This window comes from Leptidea sinapis, chromosome Z, assembly GCF_905404315.1.
Source record: "Leptidea sinapis chromosome Z, ilLepSina1.1, whole genome shotgun sequence".
Classification (NCBI taxonomy): domain Eukaryota; kingdom Metazoa; phylum Arthropoda; class Insecta; order Lepidoptera; family Pieridae; genus Leptidea; species Leptidea sinapis.
In genome coordinates, this window is record NC_066312.1 from 567,214 (window position 1) to 589,790 (window position 22,577).

General features: G+C 34.0%; 1 protein-coding gene across 2 annotated transcripts in view; it reads left to right on the plus strand.

Moving 5' to 3' along the window:
• Positions 1-2,699: 2,699 nt before the first annotated feature.
• LOC126978751 (protein Teyrha-meyrha-like) overlaps positions 2,700-22,577 on the plus strand; it is a 44,493-nt gene continuing 24,615 nt past the window's right edge. Inside the window, exons 1-2 of one of the 2 annotated variants that reach the window (XM_050827798.1) lie at positions 2,700-2,783; positions 3,021-3,085. In XM_050827798.1, coding sequence (XP_050683755.1) covers positions 3,083-3,085 — 3 coding nt within the window. In that variant the 5' untranslated portion in view covers positions 2,700-2,783; positions 3,021-3,082. The remainder of the gene's footprint in view (positions 2,784-3,020; positions 3,086-22,577) is intronic. The other variant, XM_050827799.1, reaches the window with a different exon arrangement.

Genomic DNA, 22,577 nt, shown 5'->3' on the forward strand with positions numbered 1-22,577 from the left:
AGCACCATATCTTGCAATAGTCTTTAATAATTGTATTAATATTGTCGTGCTTCCTGACCTTCTGAAACATAATAAAATTACACCAATAAAAATTATTAATTAAGTCGGGATGCTCTTCGACCCAAATAATTACCATCCTGTGTCGATTTTGCCGACTCTTAGTAAAAATTTTGAAAAAATAATTTTAAGCCAAATGCTAACTTACTTTAACTCTCATAAGTTACTTCATTTAAAACAATTTGGCTTTACTAGGGGATTTAATACTAAAAGAGTTCCGTTTTTTGCCATTTCGCTTCGGAACCCTAAAAAAGGAGCTGAGTATCTTGCACTCGATCTATTCGGGTCTAAGGCATTTCGCATTATAGGTTTTAACTGTTAATATATCCTTCCAATATTAAATATATTATTTTTATTTGACTTGAGGATGTCAGCAAGTTCTACTTTATATCATGTGTTACAAGCAATCATACCTGACCTTAATATCTAAATGCATGTTTCAAATAAATATTTATAATAATGTATCAACCACATTATTTGTAATCTTATAACCTCAGGTTTTGCGTAATATTTTTGCACCCACGATCCCTAACATTATTGACAGTGTTAATATATAATATGAAAGTGAAAAAAAAAAAGTGGTTGCGTGTAAACTTTATGCACGATTGAAGCAAAAATAAACAATAATTAACTTTAGGTATAATTAACAGATACATAAATATAATATAAACATTAATTAAAGCCGTGTTACCAACTAAGCTTGCACGTAATGCTGAAGAGGATAGGAGCATTGTTAGATTATTTTTTTCTCGAAAACGCTGACGATAATATAACCTCATCTTTTGAGCAAAGTTGGCATTTGATGCTCTACCTAAAATATATTATTTTAATAAGTGAGATTTTATTCATTTTCCAAAGAATGATGTATATTATTAATATAAATAAGAAAATAAACACTTTTTACAGGTCAAGTCATTATGAGATTCTTGATTTTCTCTTTTATTCTTATTTATTGATGAAAGAGTAAAATGTTCCTGGGATTCCGCCATTTCATTTAACTGATTATGTTCTATTCTGACTAACTGATTATATGATATTCTATTTATTATTCATTAATACAACATTTAAAATTTTCACTCATTAAATAAAATAATTGAACATAAGAAATTGAAGGTTAGATTTATTAATTACCACATAATATGACGTTGTTATTGAATATAATTAGAATAGAATTAGTTGAATATTAACAAATATGGCTGTATGGGCTCTAACCCTTTGCCTGTCCTAATAATGACGAAGAAACCAAATAACGGATGGTACAGAAACGAGACGCCATCTTGCCGTAGCGGCCAACTTCCGGTTCCGTTGCATTGTCGTTCATTTACCTCCTAGTCGCGCCTAAAGAAATTTTACTTCCAAATATTAAATAGATTATGCTTGGGTGCTTCAGTGGTGAAAGATTACAAAATTTGTATTTCAAAGTCAAGTAAACATATTATTTTTTCTCTTAGTTCTTAAAAACATTTCAGAAACCTAAATTATACTTTTATTAATAGGCACGAACCGCTTCAGTTAAGGAAAATTAAGAAGTAAGACAACAATAACTCTTTTATGACAAGGACCTGCATATAATAAATTAATATTACCAATCAGATATAGTAACACCGTTAAATTAATTCAAGTCACGCCTGTCAAATTCTGTATTTCCGTATTAACAATGAATTATATACAAAGCAGTAACTTACTTGAGGAGTGCATGGATGCCGACGTTCCTTGAGTCGCCTCACATATAAAAATAGATACAAATAAATTTTTAAGATTGTGCACTTTACCCTAAGTAACATGGAATTAACAAAAAATATACAACACAGGCCAACCGCTAAATTTGGTGAGGTGACTGAACGACAACGGGATTCCATCAGACATGCTGCTCAATCTAGCACGTGCTCTTGATGAGATGTTGAAACAAAAAGGCACATGTGACCACTGCCGTCTCTCCAATGCTAATTGCCAATATAACGTTGTTGAATTCACGTGGGCCCAAAGGTAAATTTTATGAGTAGGTAATTGTGAAACCTGGAAACAGCGCCTTATCCACTGTGTTTCGTTCGGTATATAGCCTTACCCCCATTACTCCAGGGTGGCACCAGACTTAATAGTATAAAATAAAAGAAAAATATTTCAGTTATGGACGTTGGCTTAAAAAAAAAAAACCGCGTTCGCCGTGAGCTTTTGCAACATCGGGGGGTTCGATATTAACTAATTCGATTATATAAGTTGTCCAATCACTAGTCATTTCAAACTATCTCCTACAACTCATCAAGCGTCTTGCCACAAGGGACAAACTATAATTATATACCTACATATCGCTACGTACTTAACGCAGGGCTGGTGTTTCCGCGACTCCATCAAGTGCACTGTGTATACCAGGCACAGTCGTACTGATACTTAATTTTAATTCGTTTCAGTTATTGACGTATTTCACTAATGCCTTTGATGTACAGATTCGGAAATTCTACGATTGTATTATACGTAGATATTATATTATACAGTCACACATGTATGACGGATGTCCGCCACACCTGACACTCAGCAGAACGTCCGTAACGTGTGTTCGTTGTATTTTTCCGCGATGGCCGCTGGGCGTGTCGCGCCCGCCCGCCCTCGGCCGCCCGCCCTCCGAGCCAGCGCCGCGCCGTCAGTCGGCTATGATCCGCCGCGGTGACAACACGTCACTTTCCGCTGCTGATCCGAACTACAACTCTTTGCTCTCTCGTAACATTCAGGTAAGTCAATGCAGTGCAATACATAGCTATCTGTATTATATAAATGGAATTTTTCATGACCACCTAAAGACTTTTCTTGCCAAATATACAGTTTTCTTTGGTAGAGATGTGATAATAATAATATTTGATACAACCTACACTAGCTTGACTTATTTAATTGTGAAATTTATAAAAAGTTTTTTAATGTCAATATCACAAAAATTCAAAACAAAAGTTAAACTCCGATATTATTTTCAGAAGTTGTCGCGTCCAGTCTCACTATCATGGCTGAGTCAGAAAGTTCAACTATTACTATATAAATGGTAACATTTTCAATTTCAAGCGCTGCGAAATTATAATTATTGTAACAATTAATTGATACATATAATAATAAATATAAATAAATAAATTCTCGAATACTTATTATAGTAAAAGTGTCTTTAAAGCAACTGGGTGAATTAGTGAATGGCTATGGTAAACTAAATTTACTGTTTTAATATATTCTGTACCAAACCAATATGATATTAATTATTACAGTTAAATAGTACACCACTGAAAGAAATGGACCTAGAAAAAATTCCAATTAAGTTACCAAATAAATAAAGCAAATAATCGATTGAAAAATAATTATTAAAATAATTTAAAATTTAGGAAATTTATTAAATAATAATATATTTACACAAAAACGTAAGCTACGACAGTAGATCAACTAAGTTTCACCCACTGGTGACTGGTCTTTGCTAGCGCTCATGTCCATATGTAAAGTATACAAAAAAAAAACAATAAAAAAAATAGAAATAATAATTGAATGAACAGAGTTAAGTAGATATATTTACAAAAAAAAATTGTTGCTCGGACAAAAAAATATCGAAAAATAATAATAACCTAATAAATAGACAAGTAGATACGTACCACCTACCTCCTACCAAAGTTAGAGCAAAATATTTATGAACAATTTGTAAGACTTTGGAAATATAAAAAAAAAATAAGTAAAAATAGAATTAAAATAGTTAAATTAATTACATAAGTATTTTTTTTAAGTATGTGTTTTGTTATTAAGCACTCATTTATATTTTTTTTACTCCATTGTACTTTGTGAAAAAGTAACTATATACTTTACCTTTTTATAAATGTACATAATTATTGAAATGTTAGATGGGGCTTCAGTCGTAATTATAAAATAGTCGTAAAAACTATATATATATATATATATATATATATATATATAGTATAGTATAGTATATATATCTAGTTTACATTTATAATTACGACTGAAGCCCCATCTAACATTTCAATAATTATGTACATTTATAAATGTGATAACATTTTAAAATAATTAATATTAATTTAAGTTTACTTGGGTACTAAGGGTTGACCTTTACAAAGTAGCGGTAGATTAAATAAGAAAAATATTTTATTGACATTCATAAGTGTCATTTCCGTGACCAACACGAATAAAGTGATTTTGACTTCCGACGGGCGCGGACGACCCGCCAGATGTGCTCTACCTTGTTAAGAGATATTAGAATGTTTAGTAATATATACTTAAAACAAATACCAAAAAACAGAGTCAATCCAATCAATGATACATTGTTTTGTTATATCTCAAAGCGATAAGGCAGCTCCGGTTCACTTTATTTGTTCCGACACCTTCAACAGTCATCATCATATTTTAGTATACGAAAAATCTTAACGTATTATACACCTATTCTGGTGTCTGCCTTTAGGTCATGCATCATTTAAAATTGTTTTTTAATTTATTGGAACAAACAGACGTGATGCGTTTACTCTAACATGAGTTCTAATGTTAACACAAGGAACAAAAATAAAATTGTCGTGCCTAGTACACGGTTAACTCGAGTTAATAAGTCCTTTGTTAAGCGATGAATATGGATTAACAAGATGATCCCAGAAATAATAATCAAGGTGTGCTTGTACCTCAGAATATATTTGAAAATTATTACTACGAGTATCAAGCTGTATTTATATGAACAGCTAGATTTTGATGTGACGAGCAACGTTCTGTAGTGGTAGTTAGTTAGATACCTTCATGGTTTTACTTGATTCACATTTATTTTTATATACAACTAGCTAGTTGTATCAGCTGATGCTCGCGACTTCGTCCGCGTACACGCATGACGAAGCACGAAGTACTTATAAAAATATTTATTTCTTATGACAAACTTAAGATTTAACGTTCATAAAAATTTTGTTTTCAAATTTTATTTGAGCTAAAATTAAGTTTATATTTTACCTGCTTTTAAACTATTCTTTCAATTTTATTTTCTGAACGACGGGGGACATAAACAAGATTGTTATTTTTATTTAATTCAGAGCATTCTCATATTTATTCACCTTTTAAACCTTCTCTGGACTTCCACAAATAATTCAAGACCAAAATTAGCCAAATCGGTCCAGGCGTTCTCGAGTTTTAGCGAGACTAACGAACAGCAATTCATTTTTATATATATATATATATATATAATCGTCAATATGGTTTGATGACATTGTAAGAACTACCAACTTGTACTAGTTGTGCCAATAACAATTGTTATGTTTTCATATTATTTTCGGCCTTCGCTCGAACATTCTCAGTTTCACGGGATAACAGTGTGATAGAATCATTACTAGCTGAATTTACTAGGCACATAAATAATATACAATATAAAATAGGCACACAAGGGGACAACACACAATAAATTTAAAATTAATAATAATAATTGTAATTTTCACATTTTCAAAAACAAAAATTTTAACAACCTTACGTAGGCGCTACGACTTGAGTTCAGCAACGCGGCGGGGGGCGGAGTGAGACAAGCAGTTTTGTCACAGTGCCTACGATAGATAGTGTACGGGTACTAGATTACGAGTGATTATTAATAATTTAGTAAGTGTACCCGTGCGTTCATTTAATATCGTCTTTGTAGCTCCACCTGTATAAATATTATTATTTCCTTGGTACTACAGCAAATAAACCTAGTAAGCCTTTATTTTGTTTTGACTACTAAGTAGCTATTAATTCTTTTTATTTTATATTAGTAATTAATATTATGTAGGTTGGACTCGATCTAATGTTTCAATAACATAGACCGACCTAGTTATAATTGGCTTAAATTTATAAATAAATTGGACTAAAAATTAAACACATACAGTGTTTGTTCAAATATTGACCGACGAGTAGCAAAGCATGTTCATAAGGAACCTCACTTCATAAGGAATTTCATTGTAGAGTAGGAATCATGACATGACAGTATATCTATCAAATATCTTTTAAATGCATCAAAGAAAATTAAATATATTTTCACGAAAATATAACTGAATGTAATCGAAGTAAATTAACTTTTTAGTTTATTGGTACGCCAATGATGAATATTTACATTCTTTTTTTATTCAAAATAGGATTTAAAATCACATTTTGAACATCAAAGCTATCACTCAATTGAAAATTTATGCCTCAGACCTGAGAGAAACGAGCGCAAGAAACTCAGCCGGCTTCTTTAATTTAAATTCGACACGATAAAATTTATTATTTAATAGTCTGATGGTAGCCGCTCCATTCCGATTCTGTGTTATCAATACGAAAGTCATTTATTTTATGTAACTTTTACCATACAAACGTTTTTTTACAATTCTTTTGAATTTCCTAATAAATTTTCTTTCTACATATTTTGGGATCGTGATGTAATTGATATTAATATGATTGATGATTAAAATAGCCCATTAAAAGAATAACTCGACTTTACCGAGTAAAAGGCATACCAAGTTTATGTTTGTTCCTGGTATTAATATTATAACTGTCGCAGTTCCTAGAAGATTCTCCTATGTGCCTATAACATACATAATATTATCAAGAATATATCGAGGTACAATAAACAAAATCATATATTTTTTTGATAATTGTACATTTTGTATTTATTATTATATATTATTGATTAAACAACTCATACGTTCTTTGATGATTTTATAAAATAATTATAGTTTATTACAAAATAAAGGTGTCTCGCGATACGTAATATTAAGTAAACCAACGACAAGTTGGACGGTGTACGATGTGATCATACAGTTAATATAAAATGAGGGCTGTCAGTGAGTGAGGTTGCGCGGCTCTGGCGGGCTACGTCCGCATCGTTACGATTGTAACAGGCCAATAAGTGGGCAATAAACACGATCTCGGAGGAAACGCGAGCGAACAGTGATTTATGCGCGCAAGGCACGCGGCCCCTTTTCAATAAGATTCAAGATAAGAATGATAGGCGCCGCACGCCGCACGCCGCACGCCGCATCAACTATGCAATTAAATCTTTATTCTAGAAAAAATGGAGCGTGCTCCTTCGATCCGTTGAGCGAGGCTCAGTCCTCTCACCACACTCCACACCACACAATACAGAGTAAGAGAGATAGCAATTGCGCAAAACCCAACAAAATAAAATTACGTAATCGCCATATAAAATCGTTGCAACTAGTGATAATGTGTATCAATTGAGTGTAAATATATTGATTTAGTAAAAGACAGTAACGGCTATTACTAAAACTCTACTTTGCTATTTTTATATCGAGAAAAATTTAGAGACACAGAAAATAATATTAATAATTATGGAATTAAAAAATGCAAACAAAATTCAAAATCAATCTAGTCCATCTGCATGGGGCACACAATTTTGTTTTTTGCAAATCTAGCTAATCGGAGCTATTTGAATTTCGAATGTTATCTTTTTTGAAACGTTGCAATAAAAAGACAATTGGCGGGAAATCATTTGTCAACTGTGTTTTATCACGCATCAAAGTTCTACGTACGCAACGACAATGGAATTAAGTCGAAAATATGTGAGAGCGATGATTTTTTATGACTTTAAAAATTCTCTCTCTCCGCAAGACTGTGCCGCTCGTCTTCAAATTGCTTTTGGGAGAGAAGCACCTTGCTTGAACACCGTGAGGACATGGTTTGCTGAATTTGAGAGAGGTCGGGTCTTTATGTGACGAATTTCGTGAAGGGCGGCTTTCAACTGCTGTCAACGAAAATAATGTGGCTACTGCTAAGCGGCTAATTGAAGAAAACCCGCGAGTTACCGACAAGTTATGAGACAATTCGAGGACTATTGAGGATTGGTATGACAAATTCAGAAAATTTTACACGAAGAATTATTAAAAGTTCAGAAACTTTCTTGTCGTTGGAGTCCTCATGAACTGACAGCAGAACAGAAGCGGGCAAGCGTAGAATGGTGATCACAGATGCTATGACCACGGAGATTCTGATGCTGTTTTGCTGTTTATGACATGTCAGAGGAAACGAAACGTGGATTTATTGTTTTGAACCCGAAAAAAAACAGCAATATTCTGAATGGTTTGAAAATGGGAACATGGTAACAAAAGTGAGGCAGACGAGAAACGTTGGTAAAAAATGGTCCCATTCCACTTGAAGATCAAAAGAGTGTTAATGCCGAGTGGTATTCTACCATTTGTTTACCCAGGGTGTTTTAAAAAAAATCGCGATAGACGATCAAAAAGCCGCTTTCTACATCGTGACAACGCTTCTTCAAACACGGCCAACAAAACTATGTCATTTTTAGCTTCCATAAAAGTACAACCCGTAACCCATCCTGCTGCATTTAACAAAACATTTGCATTTACATTTTTGACATTTGGTACGGTAAATTTAATGTATTTAGTTTCCTGGCTATTTAACAATAGGTTATTAGCGCTAAACCAGTACACGATGTCAGATAAAATATCGTTCACTTCGTCATACATAGCTTGGTTTCTTTTCACTTTGAAAATCAGTGAAGTGTCATCCGCAAACAATTCTACCTTATGTTTTTTCTCTATAAGATAAATAAATACTCAACGGCTTACACGAGTAAGTTAAAAAAATAATGTAAATTAATTTAAATAAAACCAGAAGTGTTATTGAGTGCCTGCAGTAGATGCGTCGAACAGAATACACTGTAAATAAATAAAGGTAGTATGCGAGCAATATAGTAACAATTATAAAGATATACGTTACTATAAATATATAAGAATACCAATGCCAATGGTTTCACTCGCGTAGATACTGATCTCGTGGTAGTAAAAAGTCTACTAAGTCGGGATATAGGTTAGTTAGCACTTAGTTTTCTTAGTTTTTAATAACCTCCTTTCAGATTTATAGATACACACGTACATTCATAATCTAATCAGATCTATATCACAGATATACGTTAGCCGCTACGCAGCGCGGGTCGCGGGACCACCCACACCGCATTATATTTTTACTATTGCATTTTCTTTATATTGACATCTTTAAATTTGTTAAATCTTTTGAACGGAATGTCTACGTAATGTATCACGGACTTTTTTCTCGATATTGATACGTTTACTCAGTGAAGTGGCAGCTTTCTAATGTTGAAAAATTTTTGAAATCGGTCTACTGTTTTGTGTGAAAACATTACAAACATACACACAAAAACACAATTAATGTTTCCTCTTTTTAAAGTTAGTAGGTAAAAAGTAAAGATAATATCTTAATATATATAAATTACGTGACACGTTGTTTGTCCGCGATGGACTCCTAAACTAATGAATGGATTTTAATAGGGATTACTTCGTATATATTTAGTAGTAATATATTTTTTGTATAGACATATTTTCTATGAGAGAACTTATTGACGCACGGTTTGACAGTTCTGCTGTGATACAATTTCATGATAGTTAACAACAGGGAGCATATTTTACAAAATAAATCCTGGTGTTATAAAATATTATTGACAACAGAAAAAAACAGTATTTTTTTTATTATGCACAGAACAACGTCTGTCGGGTCAGCTAGTACAATATAAATAATAAGATATCTTTTACAACGTGAACTAGAGTTTCCGATGACGGGATCAAACAGTCATCGTCTCCCTCGGCCATATTTTTGAGATGGAAACGACCCGCTCCACGACACTGTAACAATAAAACATAAAATACGCGTGTGGTAGTACGCGCTTGTTAAGTTACTCATGTCCTATCGTTCGAAATATAGAAATAGAAATATTGCCTAAGGAAGTTGGTATTAAAGTTTGGTAGTATGCGATAGAAAGTTCCTTCAATTCAAATTCATTCAAATTTAAATATTTTTATTCAATATAGTATTCAAAATTACTTATTGAACGAAAAACTACCACCAAAGATGTGATGGCATCTGCCAGACCAGAGATGACAGCAATACTCCAGCGCTAGAATGTAGGCCGGCTTGAAGTATTGCCGTGTTCCATTACGACGCCCAGCTTCTTCGAAGCTAATTTGGCTCTGTCTTCCAGATGATAGTGGAATTGGCAATCGCTCGAGGTTTCTGAGACCCCGTATTCCAATACAAGCCGAGGCAATATGGGGAATGTTGTAGAGTGTTGATACGAGAAATAGTGTTGACTAGTGCTGTAATAATCGAAACATTTTATAAAGTTTGCATCGAATTGTCGTGGACCAGATTACTTAGCGACTCGATCTTATGTAACGTTACTAACACATCGTGTGCTTGTTATAAATAAAGTTGTCATTTGCCGTATGGAGCTGTGTGGCATTATTCAGATACTAGAGAGACGGCCGACAGAAAGAGCCAAGAAAAGATTTTAAAATTACATTAGCCATGTTGCAGCAACTAGCAACGATCAATATTATAATGTGCATTACTGATAAGTTTTTTGAAATTGAACTATTAATATTTATAGTAGAAAGTAGTCAGTTCGTTTTGTAGAAGTAGGGCAATACATGGAGGTTCCCTAATTATTATTAATAATAGATTAAAATGTAAAAATAGTAGAGATATTGTTAATCTCTCTAAAAAACAACTAATTGAGGTAGCTTGTATAGAACTAGAGCAATTTATTATTGTAAGTGTATACCGTCCCTCCACTGCATCATATGAACAATTCCAACATAGAATGGAGGAGGTACTATCAAAATTTAGCAAAACTAGCAAGTCAATTATAGTATGTGTATGTATTGTGTATTAATATAAACTTGCTTGAACCTTCGGCCAATTGTACTAACCTTAAAAATTTATTTCAAAGTTTTAATTTGTTCAATGTATTTTGGGAACCTACTAGAATCACTTCTACAACAGCAACTGCTATTACTAGTAAACTCATAATAAATAATCTTCAGTCCAACCATAGAGGGCAACTTATAAAAGTAAATACAAGATTGGACAATGTCAGACCAAAAAAGGTGACGATTATACCAGTTACGGGTAGACGTCTTGATAGGTTTAGAAATAATTTGGTAAATACGATACCATTTTTACACTGTGGTGAAACTGCTAATTTTCACTATAACTTAGTCTTCAATTCCTTCTGTGAGGAATTTGACAGGATTTTTACTCCAGTAACGGTGACAGTAAAAAACAAACATAGTTTTAATGATTGGGCAACATTGGGTATCCACAAAAGTCGTAAACGCTTATATGACCTTTATTATGAGAAACATTACAATAATAGTGAAGAATTTAAAAAATATGTAAAAAATACTCCAAGCTCTTTAAAGTAGTTTGTCATGAAGCGAAAACACGTTTCATTGGAGATACAATTAAAAACAGTAATAATAAAGTAAAAGCGACTTGGAGTGTAATTAACAATGAAACTGGTAGATCGAATTGCCGTAACACCTCTAATGTTAAATATTAATAATCGCGTTATAAATTCGGACATAGAAATTGCAAATGAATTTGATAAATACTTCTCCGAAATCCCGATTGTCACGACCAAAGACCTTAACTCTTCGCTAAAAGCAGCATATGATATGCTTAAATTACACGTACCAGTATCTTCTACTGATTTGAAATTTAAGTATGTTACAGGTAGCGATATAATAAAAATCTTCAAATTAATTAACCTAAAAAATACAAAAGACCTATGGGGCCATTCGACTAATATTGTAAAATACATACTTGACATTATAGCACCTGAATCAGCAATAATATTTAATGAATGCATAGATGAGGGTGTGTTCCCTGACCTCATGAAATACAGCAAAGTTATACCTTTGATTAAATCGGGCAGTTCTTAAATAGATATTAGAGATACTTCACTTATTTTTAAAGTGAAGCGACGTGCAGATATTCATGACGAGGTAAACAATGCATTCTCAAAGATAGTGCGTTGGTTTAAGACGAATAATCTGCACTTAAACAGTAAAAAACAAAGTGTTTACGGTTCGTTACACCAAACACAGCGGAGGTACAAACCAACGTCCTTTTAAATGACCAGAGATTGGAACTTGTGGACACTACGGTCTTCTTGGGTATCACGTTCGATAAAAAGCTTCAGTGGGGTTACATATTGCCCATCTAGAAGATAGACTCAGCTCTGCGGCATATGCAGTTAGAAAGATTAGAGAGTACACGAATGTTGCGACCGCTAGATTAGTGTACTTCAGTTATTTTATGGGGTCATGCTGCTGACATTGATTATGTGTTTGCTCTGCAAAAGAGAGCTGTTCGTGCTATGTACCAGCCTGGTTATCTCTGACAGTCTCTCAAAGAAAAATTTAAAGAAATAAATATTATGACTGTTCATTCTCAGTACATTTATGAAAATTTAATATACGTTCACAAAAATCGTCACCTTCTTGCTCTTAATAGTGATTTTCATTATTATAACACTAGAAATAAGGGATTGCTTGTAACTAATTCTAGTAGGCTTCATAAGATACATAATAGCTTTAAGGGTAAATGTATACACTTCTACAATAAAGTCCCAGCCACTGTTCAGGCAATATCTATAAATAAATTTAAATGTTTTATAAAAAAATGGCTCTGTCGTAAATCCTATTACTCCACTGCTGAATATCTAAATGATCGGACAGCCTGGGACTAGATTGTGATTATTTTATAGCGATAGAAATGACTGTACAGTATTGTACATTTTTATTGAAAAGAGCGCAAAAAAAAGAATGCTGGGAGAGTTTCTTGCGCCGCTTCTTCTTTCTCAGAGCGCCATTTGTTTCCGAAGCGGTAGTAGTATCTAGTAGTATAAGAAATGACATCAAAAAGAATTCTAAAGGAATCAATTTTGAGAAAATACATGCCTTTTTATGCATTTTATAATGCCTATTGAAAGACTGTGTATGGTTATGAGTTACTTATCGTAATAATTTGGTCACTATTTTTTTTACAAAATGAACCATATTTATCAAAATATATTCTTCAAGTCTTCCTCTTATATAATAAATATAATATAAACGGTATTTTGTTTTTTTTTATGAAAATAATTGACGAAACGAGCAGGACGTTCAGCTGATAGTAATTAATACACCCTGCCCAATACAACGCAGTGCCGCCACTCAGTATTCTTGAAAATACCAAAAATTCTGAGTGGCACTACAGTTGCGCTCGTCACCTTGAGACGTAAGATATTATATCTCATTTGCCCCGTAATTTAAATAGCTACGGTGCCCTTCAGAGCGAAACACTGTAATGTTTACACATTGCTTCACGGCAGAAATAGGCGCCGTTGTAGTACCCATAATCAAGCCGGCATCCTGTGCAAAGGAGCCTCCCACTGTTGTTCTTAATTTGTGAATGACTGTTGTTGGTTGTTTATACTTTTTTATTTAGTAGATATCGACGTATAAATTAATGCTTTATATTTGATAAAAATTTTATATGTTGATACACGGCAAACAAGCACGTGGCTCATACAAGGATAACTCATAAATGTATTTACCAGTAGGTAAAGAAGAAAAGAAAAAATAAGTTTACATAATTTATACGTCTAGATAGAGCCTCTTGCTGCTAGACAACCGATGAAAACAGAACAAGTTTATAGGTTTAGTGTGCGTGACAAGCTACGTCCTACACTCGTAATTTGTATGAAATTTTGTGTTGGTTTACGTGTAGTGCTCAAAATAGAGGTTAACTGTCAACCATAATTTTATTCGACGTTTTCACAGCTATCACAGTATATATATAGACGCATAAATGTTCACACTATCGAAAGTATTTCCTATTCCTTTAAATTATTCCGGATGTTGTATTCAAAAATGTGTCGATGATCTCAGTACGTAAACACAATTCATGTTGTCATGAAGGCAGGCTTTCAGCAGTCACCCCAGCCTGTAGCCGGTCACAATTAAAGATTGTTCAGTTCTTGGTATAAACAGCGAAGTGGGGCAATACCTACAAGATGTTATGTTAATGTATCTAAAGCTAGGCAGGATGTAAATGTGAACCAACAGTTGGCATTCATTACCGCGCAAGTACGACGCGGGTGCGGGTGCGGGTGCGGGGCGCGGGCGGGGGCAGGAGCAAACAATGGGAAAGAATAGACGAACCAATAAATAGTTGTAACGTAAACGTTATGATGTGGACCATTTGGTGCACTTACGAGTCCGGCGGGCCTTCGTCTATTTTAGACCGGACTTGTTACTGCCGACCACTTCTCATTATACATTATAAGTAACATTACAAATACATTTCCCAATTACTCCTGCTATTTACGTATTTAAATTGTCATAAATAATAACATGAGCTAACATCATAAAATATAGCACACTTAAATAACTTGCTTTTATTAAATAATATCATTAGATTATATGTTTTAATTTTGTACAGTTTATTTCGATCTTATAATATTTTTTAAACTATAATTAAAATTATTTTTATTAGTCATCATAAATGCCACGTTAACAACTAACTATGGAATGCTGTGAGGGTCTTTCATTAATACATTTATAAATAAAATAGTAAAATATGATACAAGTAAGCCAAGTAGTTCATTATACACGAGGCTGTGGGTTGCAGTAATTGTAAATCAGCCGAGTGTCTCGTGAGCAACTTGTTACGAGTTTCATATACAACCTTTCAACTTATTGTGAGGAAAAAAATAGGATCTTCTCTTCTGTCAGGAAGACTTGACATTTTTTCAGTTACCACGCACCACAAATGTAAGGTAAATGTAAGGTGATTGCAGCCTAATTCAAAATTATAATTCTAGTAATTAAATGCATAAATATATTTTAGAATAAATTATTATAAATAATTAATACCTGGATAATGTTATTTCGTTGCAAATCTAAATTAGGTATTAAAACAAAAAAATAAACGATAAATATACGACAAATCGGATGAACCCTGATAAAAGACCTCCGATTGGTCCAAAACTAGTCAGTACCCACACCGATAAATCATGACTAAAGCCGTATTAGTAAATAACGAAACAAATTTTCGCGAAAGTTTTTAATAATTTAATGAAGTTTCGTCTGCGAAAAAGCTATAAATGGCAAATCATTAAATGTAGACGTGGGATAAGAAAGGTCCTAAGAAGGACGAGCCTCAAGGTGTTGAACCTTCAGGCTCTTCCATCTTAGGATAATTATAGAGCAATATTTTTGATTATGTTTACTATAATAGCCACAGACATTCCCCATAAGTCATTTACTTTTTTTAACGCCTAATGAGTTAAATACTTTGATTATATAGTTACAGGTAAACATGGTCAGGCTCAACACTGGTGCTTTTGGATTTCAAAACGCCACTAGTAAAGTGAAATAGTAGGGATGATGTAGCGCAAATGTGGGATTCTTACTTACAAAAAAAACCTCCTCCTTCAAGATACCAAAGCAGTTACCAGTGCTCCTCTCCTCCTCCTATCTCTTGTTTTCATGGCAGTTTCTCCTCCATCTCATTAGCTTACGCATGAGTCCTTGTTTTTACGAACTCTTTCTCATTGAAAACATCCTAGGGCCAATAATTTAAGATTTGTCTCCGCACCCAAACAAGAATGATTGTTCTGCTGTATCCATCACTTGCGGATAGTATGCGTAGTAAGGATTGGCCCCGATACCCATGTCGTGCAGATATGCATTGAACTCTCCATGACGGGATAGAGAAACTGGGTGAGATAGGAGGTTATATTACCGTGTTACATTTGAGAACTGTATCCAGTGAACGCATATAAAGCATGAAAGCATTTCTGACGCTTTAATATAGTGCAATTAAAACTATCACTTAGTGGGCAGGGCTTACAAACTGTACCGGCAAGCGGATCTGTTCGGTTAGGCGAGTGAGTACGATCAGATTCTGGTTGGACGGGATTTTTCTATAGGAAGCATGGTACTGCCCAATGTTAAACAATTTAAATATATAGGATCAATTATCAGCAACGGAAAAATTGATAATGATGTCACTCACAGAACAACAACTGGGTGGATGAAGTGGAGACAACTCACAGGCGTCATGTGTGACAGAAAGAAAAACAGAAGACCGCTTAAAGTCAAAGGGCAGTTGTACAAAACAGCTATAAGATCTGCTGTTTTGTACGGATCAGAGTGTTGGGCGACCAACAAGCACCACCTAAATAAACTGCATACGACTGAAATGCGCCTGCTACGCTGGTCTGCGGGTGTCACACTTCTAGACAAAATCCGATATAAGTACATCAGAGGAAGTTTTAAAGTTACCCCAATAGTCGAGAAGGTCAAAGAGAAACGCTTAAGGTGGTTACATTCAAAGGCGCCCAGACGATCATCGGGTGAAGCTTGCCCTAGACATGCCAATAACGAAGCGTATGCGTGGAAGACCCCCTGCCACATGGTTGACGACGGTCCAAAAAGACTTGAAAGAAGCTCATTAAATAGCTGACACGGCGCAAAACCGTGCCGAATGGAAAAAAGGACAAGGAAGGCCGACCCCAAGTTAATGGGAAAAAGGTCTAGGAGGAAGAAGAAGAAAAAAACTACCAACTATAGAGCTTTTATCCCTCTTTTTCATCTCCACACAGGTCGAAATTTCAAAAACCCTAGAATATGTGCTATCTTCGATAATGACGAAATTCTATACAATTTTCCATCCCCTGTGTCCTTGGAGGTGCCAAGAGTTTTTTCGCAATTAAATGTCCTTTCCCAAGCTCTAGTTAGTTAAACCGTTTCTTGGACATTGCAACATTACTTTATTTTTTTTAAATAAACGTAGCCCAAGTTACTCCTTATTACATCAGCTACCTACCAATAAAAGTCCCGTAAAAATCGGCCCAGCCACATCAAAGATTAGCCGGAACAAACAGACAAACAGTCAGACAAAAATTTAAAAGAATGTGATTTTGGTGTATGTGTATAATTATATACCTATACATGTAGTAAAAAAGGTTATTTCATTATTACAAAAAGACACTCCAATTTTATTTATGTGTATAGATTTGATATTACATCGGCAACATCAATAACATCGGCTTAATTTGACAAAGGACTCTTCCAAATTTTTTCATTCGATTCTATTTCTGCCTATTATTGATCATTTATTGCCGGCTATCGCTTATTTTCGTCTACCTTTTTCATTGTCTTCCACGTTTTGTTTTCGAAATTGTGAAGTACCAAAATATTATTGTCTTGTTACATCTTTCTCCGCCTCTAATGGTTGTGCCCTGTCTATCTCCATTTGTGGTTCCTTATAGTATGCGTCACGTTTACAAATTAGATTTTGTATCTTATTCTGTTTCTAATTTTATTAGTCCTACAGACTTTCAGCCTTCTCCTTTCCATAGACCTCGAACTAACTACAGTTCGGTATTTTGCGCTTTTGTAGGAGCCCATGTTTAACAACGGTGTTAAAGAGTTTACTTTTTATTGTTATGCTCATTTCTTCGTTTATCATCATCTCTTTATATTTAACATTTACAATAGCTTTCAGTATAAGATTTTATTAAGTATGCGCTGGTGAACATGGGCACAGTTTATTTATTTATTTATTTTATTTATGATTCCTTACAGCTAACAAAATGAAAAGAGTATATTAAAAATTATACAGAATAGATACGCCAATTAAAAGGAATACTATTAACAGTACAATAAGTATGTGACAAAGTAGTTTAAGACAAAAACGAAAAATACTAGAAAAACTTACAAGAAAAAATTACATAGAAAGAAAAGAAGAAATCGTATCCATATTGAGTAACTGAAACGGTGAGTAGGTTGTGTGGTGTGAGTAGTGTGAGTGAATGTGAGTAGTGTGAGTGAATGTGATTGGTGTGAGTGAATGTGATTGGTGTGAGTGAATGTGAGTGGTGTGAGTGAATGTGAGTGTTCGAATATAATGTTTAAATTACGATGTGAGACTAATAATTTATCCTGAATATACTGATGATTAACTCCTGCAATTTAAACAGTTTAATATCAGATTTTTGAACCTCAGACGTGATAAGTTGAAAATGTCGACGGAAGAAAATTTCTTATTATATATGTCAGGAATTCGAAATAGAGGTGAATATTTAAGATACTTAGTAGAGGCAAAGGGAATGTTAAATAAATTAGTATGCCTAGTACGTAATGTTGGTACCTGGAATGATATTTTATTTAAGATATCTGGACAGTCAAATTTATTATGTAATATATCATAAAGGAGTAACATATCAATTACATCTCTTCTATCTTCCAAGGTATCGATTTTATGATAATTACAGGCTTCTTTGTAGTCTATAGGAATGAATTGAGATTTAAAATTCAATTTTTTTATAAATATCTTTTGTATTTTTTCAAGGCGGTCAATATAACATTGATATGTAGGCCTCCAGATAGGACTTGCGAATTCAAGGATGCTTCGCACGTAAGCATAATATAGCACTTTTAGGCACAAGATGTCATTGAAAGGTTCGCAAGTGCGAAGAATAAACCCTAGATTTTTATAAGCCTTCTGTGTTATTATTTCGATGTGGTTATTATGGGTTAGTTTGCTATCATGGATCACACCTAAATCCCTTATTTGAGTAATTTTTGGAATAATTTCGTTATTTAAAGTATAATCAAATTTTATGTTATTATGCTTTCGTGAAAATGTAATAATTTGACATTTAGCAATATTAACTGTTATTTTATTTATTCTATAATATTGTGACAGTCTATTTAAGTTATCTTGTAACATAAAGCAATCGTCTATTTGTGAAATCTTTTTATAAATCTTTTTGTCGTCAGCATACAGCAAGAAGTTTGAACTAGCAAAACAATTACTGATGTCATATAAATATATATTGTATAACAAAGGACCCAGGTGCGATCCCTGAGGTACACCAGAAGTCACCTCAACAAAGTCTGATCTAAAACCACCGAGGACGACGGCCTGACAGCGATTTCTTATATACGATTCTGTCCATCTAAGAAGGTTCCCTCTGATTCCAACTGCGTAAAGCTTCTTTAATAGTATACTGTGGTTGACTCTATCAAAAGCCTTTTCAAAATCTGTGTATATTACATCTATTTGTGATCTATCATTCATGTCGCACTTAACGGTATGAGTGAACTCAAGCAAGTTAGTAAGGACACTACGAGATTTAATAAAACCGTGTTGGTTGATAGGGATGCATTGTAGGCAATTTCTATAAATATGATCATATACAATTTTTTCTAACATTTTACCAAATATATTCAAAATGGAGATACCTCTATAGTTACTAATATTTGTTTTTGATTCCTTTTTATGTATTGGTACTATTCGGGCTTCCTTCCAACATCTAGGGAAGGTCCCTTCATTAATGGAGCGCTTAAAGAGTGTTAGTAGCGGAGGTAATAGGCCCGATTCACATTTCTTTATAAAAATAGCTGGTATACCGTCAGTACCGGCGCCCTTTCGGATATCCAATTTACTAAACAACCTCCTAAGTATTCTTTCATCGATCTCAATTGTGTGAAGATTTTCGGAAATATTTGATTCCTCGTTCAGGGTCTCATCATTTAGGTCACTAGGTTGGAATACACTTTGAAAGTATTCATTAAATGCATTGCAGATATCATGTCCATTCGTAAGTAAACGACTTCCGTAGTACATGTTGTGAGGAATACCAGAATCAGTGCGTTTATTTTTAATAAATTTCCAGAATTCTTTAGGCGAAGTTTTGATATTACTCTGACAACGATTCATATATTTTGTATATGATTCGATTTGCAACCTCTTTACTCGGGCTCTCAGCAAGGATAACATGGCATAGTCTCCTGGATTTTTAAACTTTTTCCACCTAGTGTGAACTTTGTACTTCTCTTTTATTGAATTAATTAGAGCTGGAGTATACCATTTCGGGTATTGATGACGTGAGGAGATTTTCATAACAGGTATATGAGATTCTATGAGCGAATGAATAAGTCATTTACTAAAAATTGTACGGCAGTGATGTGAGTACTGAGTGTCAGAGGTTTTAAACAATTTAAGTTTTTGTTTCTTAAGATTAATAATAATGTGTAAGTGTGAATGAATATAATTAGTTTGATTTTTTTTGAGTGGTAAAAGTGTGTGTGATGAATATGTGTGTGTGTGATGAATATACGTATTTCTGGTACAATGAACTCTAATAATAAAAAATGGTAACTGAGCATTAAACCTGCGAAGTGTCTAAGAAATCGTTCAATTCCTCTTCTGACCTGATCGCCTTGGATGGACATTTTTCATTGCGACGTAAATAAATTACGCAGTTCTTCACCCAAACAAATTTGATATTACGTTCCTTAGCTCTTAGTTTGCACTTATTAAGGAGCATCTTATTAGCAACTGTGAGGTGTTCGTTGATGAAGATTTTCATGGAATTGTCATCAAAGCCAAGATCACGTGAGGTTATCCCTTTTTGTTTATTATGCTTTTTGAAGTTAGCTAGGAGTTCATCTTTACCTCTCTTATCCTTAAGTTTAGCCACAATTTTCCTTGGGTGTCCTTGTTTCTGACGAATTGAGTGAACTCTTGTTATAAATTCAATGTCGTCTCTTCTAAGGTCGGAACCAATAGCCGTAGCTAAGAGAAGAAGTAATTCAACCAAATTTTCTTTCGATTTCTCCGGTATGCCAACTAACTCAATATTTAAGAAGCGGGATTTTTGCTGCTCGCGTTTGTTTTCTAAATCAAATGCAGCAATATTTTTTTGAAGATTAGAGATAGCAGCATCTTTCTTCGCAAGTTCAGTATCATAACTTTTTAATCTATTCTCGACGTTGAGAATCTGTGACTTAACCCGGTCGAGTTCTTGACTTAGAGATTCAACAACAGAGAGTTTTGTATCAATATCTGCCAGCCTCGTGTTAATATCTTCAATTACACTCGTATTTATCTTTGAGGTTAGTTCGTACATTTCATTGCGTAATTTTTCGACATGTTCTGGGAGTGAAGTGAGAGGGGACAGCATATTCTCAATTCTGGTTAGTTGCACCTGGTATGAAGCGTCCTCCGGAATTAGATTCTTGGGAGCAGAGCTCGTTTGGATAGGACTCTTTCTACATTCAGGACAAATCCACGAGCCCTGTCTTTCAAATCCCAGTCTCCGCCACCCAACTTCCGATAAGCTAACACAGTGGAAGTGATAGGTTAATCGGCAACCCGAACACGAGGCCCCATCCAGAACTTTTTCATTGCAACGCTTGCATAAATCTTCCATGCCGAAGGTTGTCAACGCCGGTGCTCAGGAATGTATTGATACGGAACTGGTTATTAATCGCGTCACTTTGTACTGCAGTAGGCAGCGGTATGCGTAGAAATAGAAGTCACCACAACACAGAAAACTATAACACTCAATCAGATTTCTATACTATTATTATATCACAGAAATATCAGCACTACTTAAAAAACTATAACGTTAAGACTTAATAAAAACCTACTAATACTATTATTATATACAAAAGTAAAATATTGTTTGACGAACACGTCTTTGTCACATCGAGTTCGGATCGAGACAGACGTTATTTATAAATAACTAATAAAATGTGATTAAACACACACATACAGACACACCGTTATCACTTATAACTTAATAATTAGTAACAGTAGCATCGGCCGGCTTAATTACTGACTTAGGCAACTAAGCTTAATTAAACAGTTTCGTCTAACTGACTGTAGGGCAATCAATTGAACAGGTCAGTGTACAAGGTTTACTTTGTAGGTGACTCTTGTAAGCTGACCGTGCTCAAATGTGTAACGTAATAGCTTCAGTTTGTAATATTTTGAGGCTGGATGCCTATAGGAGGTAAATAAGTGTCAACGAACTATTTGACCGCGTAAACGCACAGCTATTTGAATTGTCGGGGACCCAGTGTTCTCTGAACGACTAGTAGAGACATCGCTTCATTGTCTGTCCTCTCCGCACTTATCACGGGGAGTGATATAAATAGGATCGCCATCACCTGGAAGTGTGGCGGTCCTCCATAGTGCGGTTTTTAAGGAAGTTTCTTCCACGAGCTTGCTTGTGCAGTGTTTCCGGGATGATACGAGATACACTTTTCTATGAGGCCGGCAGAATTATATGTACAATATTAACATCCGGTAACCCGGATGCTCATTTGTCCTTCTTTACCACAAATAATATTAGTCTTAATTTAATCCTATACGGTATTTTGTATTGTTCAACCTAATTGATTTATATAATGCCGCTTTAGCTTTTAACATATTTAAATTTAAAATTAAGTGAAAATGGTACATGTAATTTATGCAAGTATTTCGTAGTAATGCTTGGGATTTTAGAAGAGAATTTATCAAAATCTTTATCGATTTATTTTCTGGAATTAGTAACTCGTTTATTTATTATTCAAACAATTCAAGTATTAATTTTATTCCAGGTTGTTAGGTTGTTCCATTTCTCTGAGTTTTAATTAACTTTTGTAACTTGACCACTGTGACCAGACTGAGTATTACTATTTCTATGTTTGTTTTAAATAAAATAATCTAAAAAAAATCAGAGAGAAATTGTTTATTCGACATGTCGAGAGTAGAGTTCAATGCTTCGCTAATCGGGGGTGGTATACTTATAAATTATAATAAAACATTGAATAATACACATTTTTATAATATTGTTTGAGTTCTATACAAGCTGTCTTATTTACTTATGTTAAATATAAAAATTTCGT